A 13137-nucleotide genomic window follows, 5' to 3' on the forward strand; every position below is an offset into this window, starting at 1 on the left:
CAACCGCCGCTGAGCAAGAGGGCGGTGCTTAGACGGGTGGGTAGCAACAGTTGCCCCGGTGCGGACGAGGCGCCATAGTCACGGTAGTCGTGGCGACAAGAACCCAGCAACGAGAATCAACAACAACAATTTGAACCATTAAGAAAATAAAACTCCGCGCCAAACTAAGATCATCCGGCGGGAAGCGACAGGTGAAAGCAACAACTTTATTTCACGCATCCTCCTCTTGTTCTTTCTCACAAGTGCCGAAGTGTGCTAGACACGGTTTCCTCCGTTAACGCGCTTGAACTCGACCCCGCGCCGCTCTCACGCGCTGGCGGTTGTTATGACGATGTCAAATCTGCTACAAAATGGCGGGTGTTGTAACGTGAGCGCGTGTGTGACTTTTACTTGTTGTTGTTTGTTTATGGTGAGCGTGACGTCAGACGAGTAGTATAGGATCAAATGTCAAAGAGCGACTTGTGACTGTCAAACTGCACTCGACTGTGGTCGTTGTTTCGCTAGTCCGGCTTGCAGGAGTTTGTTTAACGCGAAAGACGATGGAGTGCAGGCTTTCGGTGGATCAGACCCCCGGGAAGTGTGTTTTCTCGGGTTAAAACTTTGTTGAGGGAGTCGTCGAACAGCCATATGCGTGCCAGATCAGCTCCGGGGCGGAGGGGGCGTGGCCTGGAGAGGGGCGGGGCGTGGGAAGTCAAAAGGGCGTGGTTGACATACGTCTGTCCAGTTATGTAGATATACATACTTTGTTCTCTGCCAGCAATAAACAAAACACACATATGTGACCTAGGACCACAAAACCAGTCATAAGTGTCAATTTGTTGAAATTGAGATTTATACATCACATGAAAGCTGAATAAAAAAGAAAAATGTATCATTTTGACCCATACCATGTATTGTTGGCTACTGCTACAAATATCCCCGTGCTACTCAAGACTGCTTTTGTGCTCCAGGTCACATATGTCTATGCAGTTACATAGGTGCATACTTTGTTCTCTGCCAGCAATAAACAAAACATACGTATTAAAACGCACATATGTAAGAAATGTCATATATAATGTAAACCCAAAATATATACTTTAATATTATTGAGGCTAAATCATGCATTATTATGGACCATAGAGAGAAAAGTAATATATTGCACAACATAATGTTTAGTCAGATTTATGTTCAAATAATGTTCAGCGAGACACTTTATGACATTTTGCACATAAATGTGTCAGCATATTTCAAAATAAGTTATGAATATATAATGCTTAATTTTTCTACTATATATATTCTCTGCCAGTTTATATATAATTTATTTAGAATAAGTTTCTTTATATAGAAACCTAATATAGATGGTATATTATTGAGGCAAAATCATGCATGAAGATATTTTGGCATTGAAAAAAATCATAGCATTGATTATATAGTCTACATATGGATCAGAGAGAGAAAAATAAAACATTACACAACATAATGTTTTGTTATAGTCTATGAAGTTATAACACTGTGACATTTTGCTTGTAAATTTGACAGCATATTTGAACCTATGAATATATGATGCATGTTCAGGTAAATTGTAAGTTATGCATTTTATTTAGAGTTGTGTAACTATATACAATTTGTCCTCTGCCAGCAATAAACAAAATATTAATTTTAAAACACAAAACATGCATATACAGGTGCATCTCAATAAATTAGAATGTCGTGGAAAAGTTCATTTATTTCAGTAATTCAACTCAAATTGAAGGAAAATGAGAGTTCTGTTAAACAAGTTCAGCCAGCTCAAGGATTTATGTGCATCAGACGGGGAAAGAAAATGTGTTTAGTTTTACATGCAGTCTCACAGTAAACTTCTGGAATGTATTCTATGCATAAGTGAGACAAAATGCTTGACATTTTTTCAGCTAAATTGTTTTTGTTGTGATTGATGATGATAATAATAAAAGATTCTAAATGCATATTCTTATTCTGTATTCAAATAATTATTTAGTTAAGTTAAGCCAGCAGAAAGATGCCAGTGAATTTGCTTAGTAAAAATTATGTTTTAATGTAAGTCCTTATTACAAGGCACTATTGCTTTTTATACAATAAAATATTAAGGCAAGACACTACAGGTGAATAGAGTACAATTCCCCAGTTGACTAATCACGGCAATCACATTAAGACAATTGTTTTGTGCTACAAGTTTGTATGAAATGTTATGTTCAAATATGCACATGCACGATCTAATAATTTACTTACATTTCCAGAAATTAGAACATTGGATAAAACCAGTTTCAATATTTTGTTGACATATAAGAGTTAAAGAGCCTACTGTATGTATCACTTATCAAATCAGAAAACCCTGCCAACAGCCAGAAATTAATATATTTTTAAAAGGGAAAAAAAGTGTTTTATGAACAAACCCCTCAGTAAACACCTTCAGAATATAGATAGGAATAAAACTGTAAAGTTTGATTTATGTAGGCCCTGTTGCTACTAAAGTGGAGAAAAAACTCATTTTGAGAAAACAGCCTTTAAAGATATGTATTGTAACGGAACTCTACAGACGCAAATAGACGAAGTATAATAAAATAAACAATAAAATATGCATTTTGAATGTTTTCTTTCCTCTAATCTGAAACAAAGACATGTTATGAAAGCAAAATCTCAAAATCGACCAGTGCATGGAAAGTGTAACTGTGCAGGAATAATCTCCAGGGCAATACCATCTATCATTAAAACAAGTAATGAAGTCTAAATCTGTTTGCTTTCAACATCCTGCAGGGCTTAATCTGTGCTTTTCATTTCTGTTTGCAGGGGGATTTGGGCTGTTGTCGTCATGGCAACTTCAGGCTACCCCGCTGAGGAGCTTCCGCCCTCCCAATCACAAGGGGGCAACGTCACGACGGCCTCGTCGACCTCGTCAACCCAGCAGAAAGCCACTTCCACCACCACCTCATCCCAGTTCCTCTCCGACATCCAGAGCTCGCCGGGATCCGCTCCTGCGCAGACGGCCTCTATCATAAGAGTGCAGGCCACGCCCCCTGTCACTCAAAAGAAAGCTGTTCTGGCCACGCCCCCTCAAGGAGTCGTGACAGCAGCGCAGTATGAGGCAGGAGAGATACAAAGCTCCGCCTCCCAGTACATAGTGGTGACCGTCACCGGTGAGCACGCGCACTTTACTAGATACATGTGGACTTAACTTTCTGCTAGTTAGGACTGAAGCTGCAGAGCAGACCGCTGGTTTATATGCATTGCGTGTATGAAAGTGTGTGTAATGTGATCTAACAGACACCTGACACTTTCTAGGCCTCTCCCTGAATAGAAGGACCTCGAAATAAACGCACAAGAGTAGCAGTGCGTATCGCAGCCCGACAAACACACACGTTCCCTTCTGCTTTTTGTTTAACACACTCACACATACACACGTTTTTTCTGATGACTGAACATTGTAACGCTCTAATTGGCAGCCGATATGACAGCACTGCCTACTCAGCGTCCGCAGTGTGTGGATGAACTTCTTACTGCGCGCAGCAGCTTTATTAACTGCCAATACTGAGACCTGACAGACTGAATATAGTGACCAAAATTTTTTTTTATTTATGTCAATATCAAAAGAAAAATATCAGAATTAATATCAAAAGAAAAAATGACACTAGCATTGAAAAGGTTTTTTAAAAAAATAATAAATTAATACTTTTATTCAGAAAGGATGCATTAAAATAATCAAAATTGACAGCATATTTGTACAACATTTTAAATAAATGCTTTTGTTTTGAACTTTCAATTATAATGGTTTCCAAGTTAACACTAATAATGTTTTCGACATATATAGTAATATGAAATGCTTCTTGAGCAGCAAATCTGCATATTATACTGATTTCTGAAGGATCATGTGACACTGAAGACTGGAGTAGTGATGCTGAAAATTCAGCTTTGATCACAGCAATAAATTACATTTTACAATATATTCACATAGAAAGTAGTTATTTTTAATTGCAATAATATTTCACAATATTGGTGTTTTATCAAATAAATGCAGCCTCTGTGAGCAGAATATACTTCTTTCAAAAACATAAAAAAATCTTACTGACCCCAAATTTTGAAAGGTATGTATATTGAGTGAATTTATTTATATACATAAACATAAATTACTTGTATATTTAAAATTCATGATCAACACTAATAGAAAATAAAAATTTGATTTTGATTTTAAAAATCTATTGTAAAACTCGATTTTTATTTTTTGTTATATAAACATCAAAATAAAAAATATATTTATTTAAATTACATATATATTATTAAAATCTCAACATAACAACATAAATTCCATGTATGTGAATATGAAATGAATGCTGAGCAATTAAGAAGTCTCTATGAAATTAGACTAAAATTAACTCTTTTTATGTTAGACAATCATTTCATAAAAGTATATAGCAGATGATGAACATTAATCTGCTGTATGAAAAAAGACAGCAGCAAAACACCCGTAGAAAGGCTTTCGTTTAAAGCTGATCACAAGGATTGTGATATCACAGAATAATTTACTCGAGTAGAGAGATAAACGTGAGGATGTAGGAAAATACAGAATGGAAACCAAAGTAAAAAGCACAGGTAAAGTAAAGCTTGATTTCTCCTCTCTCAATCTGATACCTGTGTTTACCTGAACGAGAGATTTCTCGGCCCATCTGTGGAGATTAATTGTTCAAGGCTGGCCCATATGAGCCTGATATAAAGAGAAATGGCTGCATGTGTGTCTGTGTTCAGATCATGTTCTACAGTAGCTGTCTGTACAGTCTGGATGTGCTGTACCGTAAGTGTGAGCTCATGTTAACTGATTTCGATGGTTGTGTGTTATTGTTTTGGTATTATTTCCTCCTGTAGGTTTTGTACTGAGCAAAACGAGTCTTCAGTCATTATTTCCTCTTTTCTGAGAGCGGTTTTGTCATGTGTTTCCTTCTCATTTCTGTTTTCTGTCTCTTTATTTTTCTCTTCAGTGTGTTTTCCTCTCATTGTGTGTGTCTCTCTTGTACACACGCACACACATAAGATCTGCAGTGTGAGATTCAGTAGTGTGAAGTGGCCATATTCTATACTTCTGCTGCATTCTTGTTTATAATAATTTTTTGTAACCCAAAATGTTCCTCTAAACTAAAACAGGTTGCTCATGAAATTGAGTTCTTACGGTTACAGTGTATTTTTATACAGTTGTATGCAAATGAGTTTCTGTCTGAGAATCTGAGTAGTTTGGCTTGTTTTTGGTCTGTCTGTCTCTGTGTAGAGGACTCACTTCACTCCAATGACTCTGAATCGAATTCTCCTCCCGCGGGACAGACTGGCGTTCCCACACAGGTAGTGCAACAGGTGCAGACAGCACAGGTAATGCACACACATATGTACATATGGGATATCAAAGCCATAAAGATCAAATGAATTCCAAAACTGTGGTGATTTGTGTCCAGCAGAGGTCCGTGGTTCAGGCCACAACCAAGAGTCAAAGTGGACAACTGGGGGTCAGTAATCTACACATCACACCTGAGGTACAAATACACACACACACACACACACACACACTTCATAACTGCTTTAAGCAGAATGACATTATAACATGCCTGCCACATATATGGGAGGTCTCATCTACTGTAATGGGTTCTTCTTCAGTTATGTAATATATATAAGTTCAAACCTCAAAAGCTTGGTTTGATGAAAGTGTGCTTGCATTATATTTCTTTACAAGCAATGTCACTTGGTTTGATATTTCGCAATGTTTTTGCAATGTAGCAAGCAATAACTTTTATACTGTACATTTTTTTAAGTGTGTTTTGAGTGGTCAAATACTTTTTGGGTAGATTATTGTGTTTGTATTATAACGTGATTACTAGAAACAATTTGCACCAAAAAACACACTATATCTATCTATATATATATATATAGTCATAATATTAATTAAAATTATTAACAGAATTAATAAAATTAGTTACTAGATTTTTATTTTGATGTTTTATCTAAATATAAAAATATACACAACAATGTATACATTTATGATTTTTTATATTATATATGGATACAATTTAAAAACAAAAGTCAAATCACGTCTATATAAAATTCTAGCTGACAGATTAAAAACGTTTATATGTAAAAGTACAGAATTTATTATATACATATATATGTGTGTGTATATATATATATTCTGTACTTTTATATATAAAAGTAAAAAAAAAAACTTGAACACACACACACATATTCAGTGGGGGAAAAAAAGTATTTAGTCAGCCACCAATTGTGCAAGTTCTCCCACTTAAAAAGATGAGAGAGGCCTGTAATTTTCATCATAGGTATACCTCAACTATGAGAGACAAAATGAGAAAAAAAAATCCAGAAAATCACATTGTAGGATTTTTAAAGAATTTATTTGCAAATTATGGTGGAAAATTTTACGTAGTTTACATAGTTTAATTTTACATAGTCATTTAATTGTAATTGTCTAATTATTATAATATTTTTATTCTGTTGTCTCAGATGTCCAATGAGAAATAATCTGGTAAATTTAGTTTTTTACAGGTGCAAATGAACATTGAACATTGTGTCTGTATATTTTTGTATGTTTATATATTGTGTGAAACTATTATCAGCACTAAAATGTAAAGTTTATTTTAATATATTTAAGTAAAGATTTAGATTTGACATTATATAGACATGCTTTGTGATGTTTCCCCTCATACCTGACTCTGATTAAACTGACTTTTAAGAGTCTGATGTGAAACTGCTGTTTGTTTGTGTGTAGGTTCCTGTACAGCATGTTTACCCGAGCCAGTTTGTGGAGGGAGACGCCAACTACAACAATACTGCAATGTGAGCATCAGCACACACAGTGATTGTGGTGTATATTTAGCTTCTCTTTACTCCTGAAACATTTACCTTTCTCTGTACTTGTTCTTCTCTTTCCCTTTTTTAGTCGTTCCAGTAGTTACCAGTTCACAGACCCCTCCCTCTACTCCCAGGCCACGCCCTCTGTCACTTACTATGAGACCTCGCCCACCACCGGCTCACAGGTCACGTCCCCCGCCAGCACTCAGCCTGTGTCTGTGACATCCGGGATGGGCACAGGGGTGGTCTCCATGTTCTCAGAGGGCAGTTCGGGGATCACCGTGGTGGCTGGCGGGTCCTCGTCAGGAGTGGGCGGGTCAGGGGGCGTGGTCACCAGCGGAGGGGTGGGGGGTTATGTGATTCAGGGCGGGTACATGTTTGGTGGAGCCGGTGGAGGGAACCAAAATTTCTCACACAACACGCGCGCATCACCCGCGACTGTGAGTGTATTTGTTTTCTTCAATGATGATTCAGAGTTTCACCCAGTATTGTTATTTTGTTGACTAAAATTAATTTTAGTAATTGAAATAAAATAAAGTGAAATAAAATGAAATCCTAGAAGAAAAACTTTAACTTTTTAGAAATTTAAATGAAAATTAGAAGTGTTGCCTGGGCGGTTAACTGAATTAAAATAAGTTTAAGTACTAAAATTACTAATAATAATAATTTAGCACATAACAAAATAATAAAAAAATAATAGAATAATAAAATACAATATAAAAAAGAATAGAATAGCAAAATATAAAAATAATAGAAGAATAATAATAGCACATAACAAAATGACTAAAACTTAAACTAAAACAAAAATTAAAACTGAAAATCTAAAAATAAAGCTAATACATTTTTTTTGAATAAATACTATAATAGTATATAAACAATGCTAAAATACACAGAAAAAAAACACTGAATTCACCCATAAAACAGGTAAAAAAGGAGTTTTTGATTGTGTGATAGTAAGTCAATTAACACCTGCCGTCTGTCTCCTGTCTGTGTTCAGGTGCAGTGGCTGATGGATAACTACGAGACAGCTGAAGGTGTGAGTCTTCCTCGCTGTACCCTCTACTGTCATTACCTCCTGCACTGCCAGCAGACCAAGCTGGAACCCGTGAACGCCGCCTCCTTTGGCAAACTCATCCGCTCCGTGTTCATGGGCCTCCGGACCAGACGTCTCGGCACCAGGTACAATAAAGCTTCAACAAGCAATATGAACCATTTTTCTTTATTTGCATATTCATTGTACTGGGTAGCTCCACCCACAGTAAAATCTCTGGTCCAGAATTTGCTCCACATAACTGAGCATTAAACATTAAATGTGTTCTGATTAGCTGTGAATGCATCATGTTGTGCAGCACTTTTTTTTATTTGCTAGAATATTTTAAAATAAATTGTATTCATGCTAATTTGAGATATAAATATAAAATAGAAAACAACAATATTAACAAAAACTATAATAGTATATGAATGCTACTAAAATAACAGAACAGGCTAATATTAAAACACCTGTGTGTGTGTGTGTGTGCGTTTGTGTGCGTGTGTTTCAGAGGGAACTCTAAGTACCATTACTATGGCCTTCGAATCAAGAGCAACTCCCCCCTGCACAGACTGGTGGAGGACCAGCAACACCTGGCCATGAGACAACAGCCGTACTCACAGAAACAGAGGTGTGTGTGTGTGTGTGTGTGTGTGTGTGTGTGTGTGTATTTATAGTTTGTGTATTGTTGATCACTTGCTGTTGTTAGTTTGACTCATAGCCCTCATCTCTTGAGATAGGATAAAGCCTGTTCATAAGCTGGAGGGACTGACCAATGGAATGGGCCTGGGGGTGGGGCATCTACAAGGGGCGGGGCTATCCGACATCAGCGCCCAGGTTCACCAGTATCAGCAGTTTTTAGGTAAGACAAACACAAAATGTAGGAGCAGCTCTCTCTTTTAGACATATAATATTACTCTACATCAACTTTTTGAATGTGTGTGTTTTAGATGCGTCTCGCAGTCTGCCGGAGTTCCCTGAGCTCAAAGATGAGGGTAAACCTCTGCCAGATGGACTCCATCCTCAACACGTACACACATATCAGCTGATCTACAGAGAGCACTGTGAGGTGAGTGTATGTGCTGGATGTCAGATGTGTGGTTATTTTAGTGTTTTGGTGATTAATGTTTGTGTGTGTTTATAGGCGATTCTGGACGTGATGGTAAACCTGCAGTTCCCTCTTGTGGAGACGCTTTGGAAGAGTTTCTGGAGGTTCAGTGAAGGACAAAGCAGCGACACGGATACACTCGACCTGTGAGATACATTGGCTTAAAGTACAGTCACAAGTGTTGTGATGTTGTGTTGTGTCTCACTGATGTCTCTGTCTCTACAGTCATGATGAATCAGAGAAGCGTTTGCCCAAGTTGGTTCTGGTTCTGTTGTGTAAATATGAGCCCGTCCTCAACTGGGCTCGCGAATGCGACAATTTACTGTACCAAAGCCTAGTGGAGATCCTCATCCCTGATGTCCTGAGACCAATCCCCAGTGAGTTCTCACAACTCTACATATATCTCTATACAGTAACTAAATAAACTCTATCCTAGTGAGTTACCCAACTCTACACAATCTCATATAAACTCCATTCCAGTGAGTTACATAACTTTACATAAACTCTATAGAAACTACATCCTAGTGAATGACACAACTCTACACAAACTATAGAAACTCTATACGGTAACTACATAAACTCCATCCTAGTAAGTTGCAGCTCTTCACCATCATTTAAACAACGCTATACAAACCCAATTAATTACAAAATTCTACAGATAAACTTTATATAAACAGTATCCTCAGTGAGTTACACAACTCTACACAAACTCCATATATACTCTGTCCCACACAGTTACAAAATTTGCTATGTAAACTATATATAATCATCATCCTCCCGGAGATACACAACACTATACAAACTCTATACAAGTTACAAAATTCGATACAATTCCATTTAAACAAAATGCACAGTAAGTTTCACAAACCTACAGTAACTATATAAACTCCATTAATTTCAACTGTTCATCTTCCTGTGCTACACAATGCTATATAAACTCCAATGAATTCTACGTAACTACATAACAACTTCATATAAACTCAGTGAGTTATAACACAACACAAACTCTATATGCACTTCATTCCAGTGTGGTACAACTCTATAGTAACTCCATCCACAGAGAGTTACACAATTCTATTAGACACAAACCTATAAAACCTTGTACTTATTCAGACTTCATGTAAACAACATCCCCAGGGAGTTACACAGCTCTACACAAACACCATTTCAGTTAGTTACAAAACATGCACAAACTCTATACAGACTTAAACACCATCCCAGTGGGTTACAACTCTACACAAACTCTACATCAACTCTATCCACAGTGAGTTAAAGAACTCTATAAGAGATAATCCTATAAAACCTTATACAGTTTTGCACAACTCTACATAAACAACATCCCCAGTGAGTTACACAACTCTGTACAAACTCTATACAAATTCTATACAAATTCAATTCATAGAGCTACAAAACTCTACCGTTACCAAAATTTGATATAATTTATATATTTATAATTTATATAATATATAAAATTTTTCACACTCTATACGACTTGATATAAACCTATAAACTCCATAATCTGTGAAATGCACAATTTGAGAAAAAAAGTAACAGTTGCTTAACTCTGTGCAACCATACGAAGATAGTGTAAACTCTATATTAACTCTATGCACTTCAACAGAACTCAGTACAGCTTAAGATTCTCAACATTTGTCAATATACAGCGCAGCTGCGTTCAAGGTGACCCGAGTTCGATTCCCATCTCCAGGTCCTTTGCCTATCCCACCCCCCTCTCTCCACTCAATGCTATCCTGTCGTCTCTCTACTGTCCTATCCTAATAAAAGCCCATAAAAAAACTGATGCCATGTTAGGGGTTTTAGTGTCTTTAGTTGTTATATCGCCATAATCTCACAGTGTTTGTGTGTGTTTTGTAGTTCTGTGGTGATCAGAGATCTGACCCTGCGCAGTGCCGCCAGTTTCGGCTCGTTTCATCTGATCAGACTGCTGTATGACGAGTACATGTATTACCTGATCGAGCACAGAGTCGCACAGGCCAAAGGAGAGACGCCCATCTCTGTCATGGGAGAGGTAGACATACAAACACACACATGCATGCATACTGTCAAACAGACAGTCATGCAGCGATTTAACTTTGTGTTTGTTGTTTCAGTTCGCCTGTCTCAACAGAAGTCAAAGGTCAATGGATCCTGATAAAGGTACGTACAGAAACGCACACAGAGACACCTGTCTGATAAATCAGAACATGAAAACTCTAGCAACCACCCAAACACTGTAGCATCAGGAAATCTCATTGATCGTGTTGGTGTGTGAATGTGTGTAGATGAGGAGGATGAGGAGGAGGACGATGAGACCGATGAGGATCAGGACATGGCTGTTCCTGGGGTTGTGGGGGAGGAGTCACTGGAGCCGCCCTCCAAACTCGCCCGAACGGAGCTCTACAACAGCAACACACCAAACTAACTTCAGCCTCTCGGACTGACGTTCATTCACACTGACACTGTCAGTCTGTGCAAACAAGGACTCTGTATGCTGAGCTCATTTCCCTGGGAGCCAGTTTGGGATCGAAATACAATCTTCAGTTTTGTTCATTATTAGGGGAAGTTCAGTTTCAGTTAATTTCCTGGAAACACAGAGAAACTGAGCGATCGTTTGAGTTTCCTGAGGTGAATCAGCCCTCAGAGCTGCTGAATGATCTAACGAAGCTTTTCTAGAAAACGGTAACATTCATATGCCTTAAGTAAGTGCACAAACACACACACACACATTTTCATTGCCTTCCCTTTGCAAATCAAAGCTACCATGTGTGTCGTGTCTCGACTCTTAAAGTTACAGTTCACCCAAAATTAAAACCATTTGCCCTCAAGTCATTCCAAAGTCATCTATCTCCAAAAAAAAAGAAGAAAGTTATATAATGACGAGAGGGTGAATAAATAAAGATGGACATTTCATTTTTGGGCAAACTGTCGCTTTAAGAGCCCTGTTTTGATGAACCTCCACCTGCTCCATGCTGCCATAGAAATCATTCTTTGCCAAAGCCAATCATACGTCACCTAGTCCTGTTCCTCATTAATATTCATGAGTGTGGTCATTTAAAGTGTAGCTAAAAACTGCAGCAGCAGATTTTGCCTTTCACAGCCGTAACACCATGTCCTTTCATGCTTTTGACTTGTTTTTTCTTTCTTTAAATAATAATGAAAATTATATATATTGTTGTGCTTTAATCAGCTGTTTATCTTTGATGTTTTATGATTTGAGTCTGATGCTAACGGATCAAACGTGCCTTCAGAGGATTATTCAATCTAGAGATCCATAAACGTATAAATAAATGTCAAAAACAATCATGAGAATGCTTTTTTTTTATATATATATCTGAAATCTCATCAGGCCTCATTTGTAAAACACAAGCAGAATCAATTTAGTGTAAATTGTTAAACCATTTTCAGTTATCAAGTTTGGTTGACATGAATGAGATTCAATGTTTAATATTAAATGAGAGCATCTTGATTCATCTGTCATTTTTCCTCATTTCACACGAATCATTCGTTCTACATCCACACAAATGTAGCCGAACACAAATGATTCTTTTCAAACAAACACTGAACACATTTATTAGTGAAGAGTACAGAGATGTTTTGTGATTGGACGCTTGGGTGCAGTTCATGAATATTCCGTATCTAATTATGGTGGTTTTGACAGCCAATCAGCAGCTAGTGTGTAACTCGCCAGTGGTTAGAGCCAAATCTAATGTGTGGAACAATTCTGCAGCAGTTTTAATGAAAAAAAAGAAGATGATGATATGCTAGTGATGATTATGAATACTAATGTAAGAGTTTAGCACAGGTTTATATTGTTTTTGAATATATATATATGTCAGTGTTTCTTTAATCATACTATAAGAGTTGCTGCAAATGGTATGATTTTAGTTGTGTGAAATTATTCCAGTGTATGATTATGCTAATGTATGATATAGTTTTATGATCTTGTACTGTTGAAACCATAATGGCCTTATTTGAAGTGTATCTGTAGCAGAGATCCATGTACAAATCTGTATTATTGTGCCTCAAAGTTCAGTGTCCCTTTAAAAAAATCTTTTAAGAAAATGACGCATTCCGATGTTTTGTGTTTGTTACAATTACGCAGTTCACTTATTTTCAGTGTTGTTGTTTACTAAAACCTATTAAAAATAGTTTTCGTTAACTGAAA

At 37.1% G+C, this 13137-nt stretch overlaps 1 protein-coding gene across 1 annotated transcript; it reads left to right on the forward strand.

Annotated features, from left to right (window-relative positions):
* On the forward strand, positions 1-11825 carry LOC107598531 (MHC class II regulatory factor RFX1-like). Its single transcript, XM_016289904.1, has 16 exons — positions 1-191; positions 2785-3131; positions 5249-5346; positions 5430-5507; positions 6752-6819; positions 6923-7274; positions 7832-8013; positions 8376-8495; positions 8605-8726; positions 8815-8933; positions 9009-9118; positions 9198-9384; positions 10637-10728; positions 10794-11001; positions 11084-11129; positions 11255-11825. The coding sequence occupies exons 2-16, from the start codon at positions 2807-2809 to the stop codon at positions 11392-11394; spliced, it is 2247 nt and encodes a 748-aa protein (XP_016145390.1). The 5' UTR covers positions 1-191; positions 2785-2806; the 3' UTR covers positions 11395-11825.
* Positions 11826-13137: the final 1312 nt, after the last annotated feature.

The sequence above is a fragment of the Sinocyclocheilus grahami genome, unplaced genomic scaffold (assembly GCF_001515645.1).
Source record: "Sinocyclocheilus grahami isolate Dianchi unplaced genomic scaffold, SAMN03320097.WGS_v1.1 scaffold252.1, whole genome shotgun sequence".
Lineage (NCBI taxonomy): Eukaryota > Metazoa > Chordata > Actinopteri > Cypriniformes > Cyprinidae > Sinocyclocheilus > Sinocyclocheilus grahami.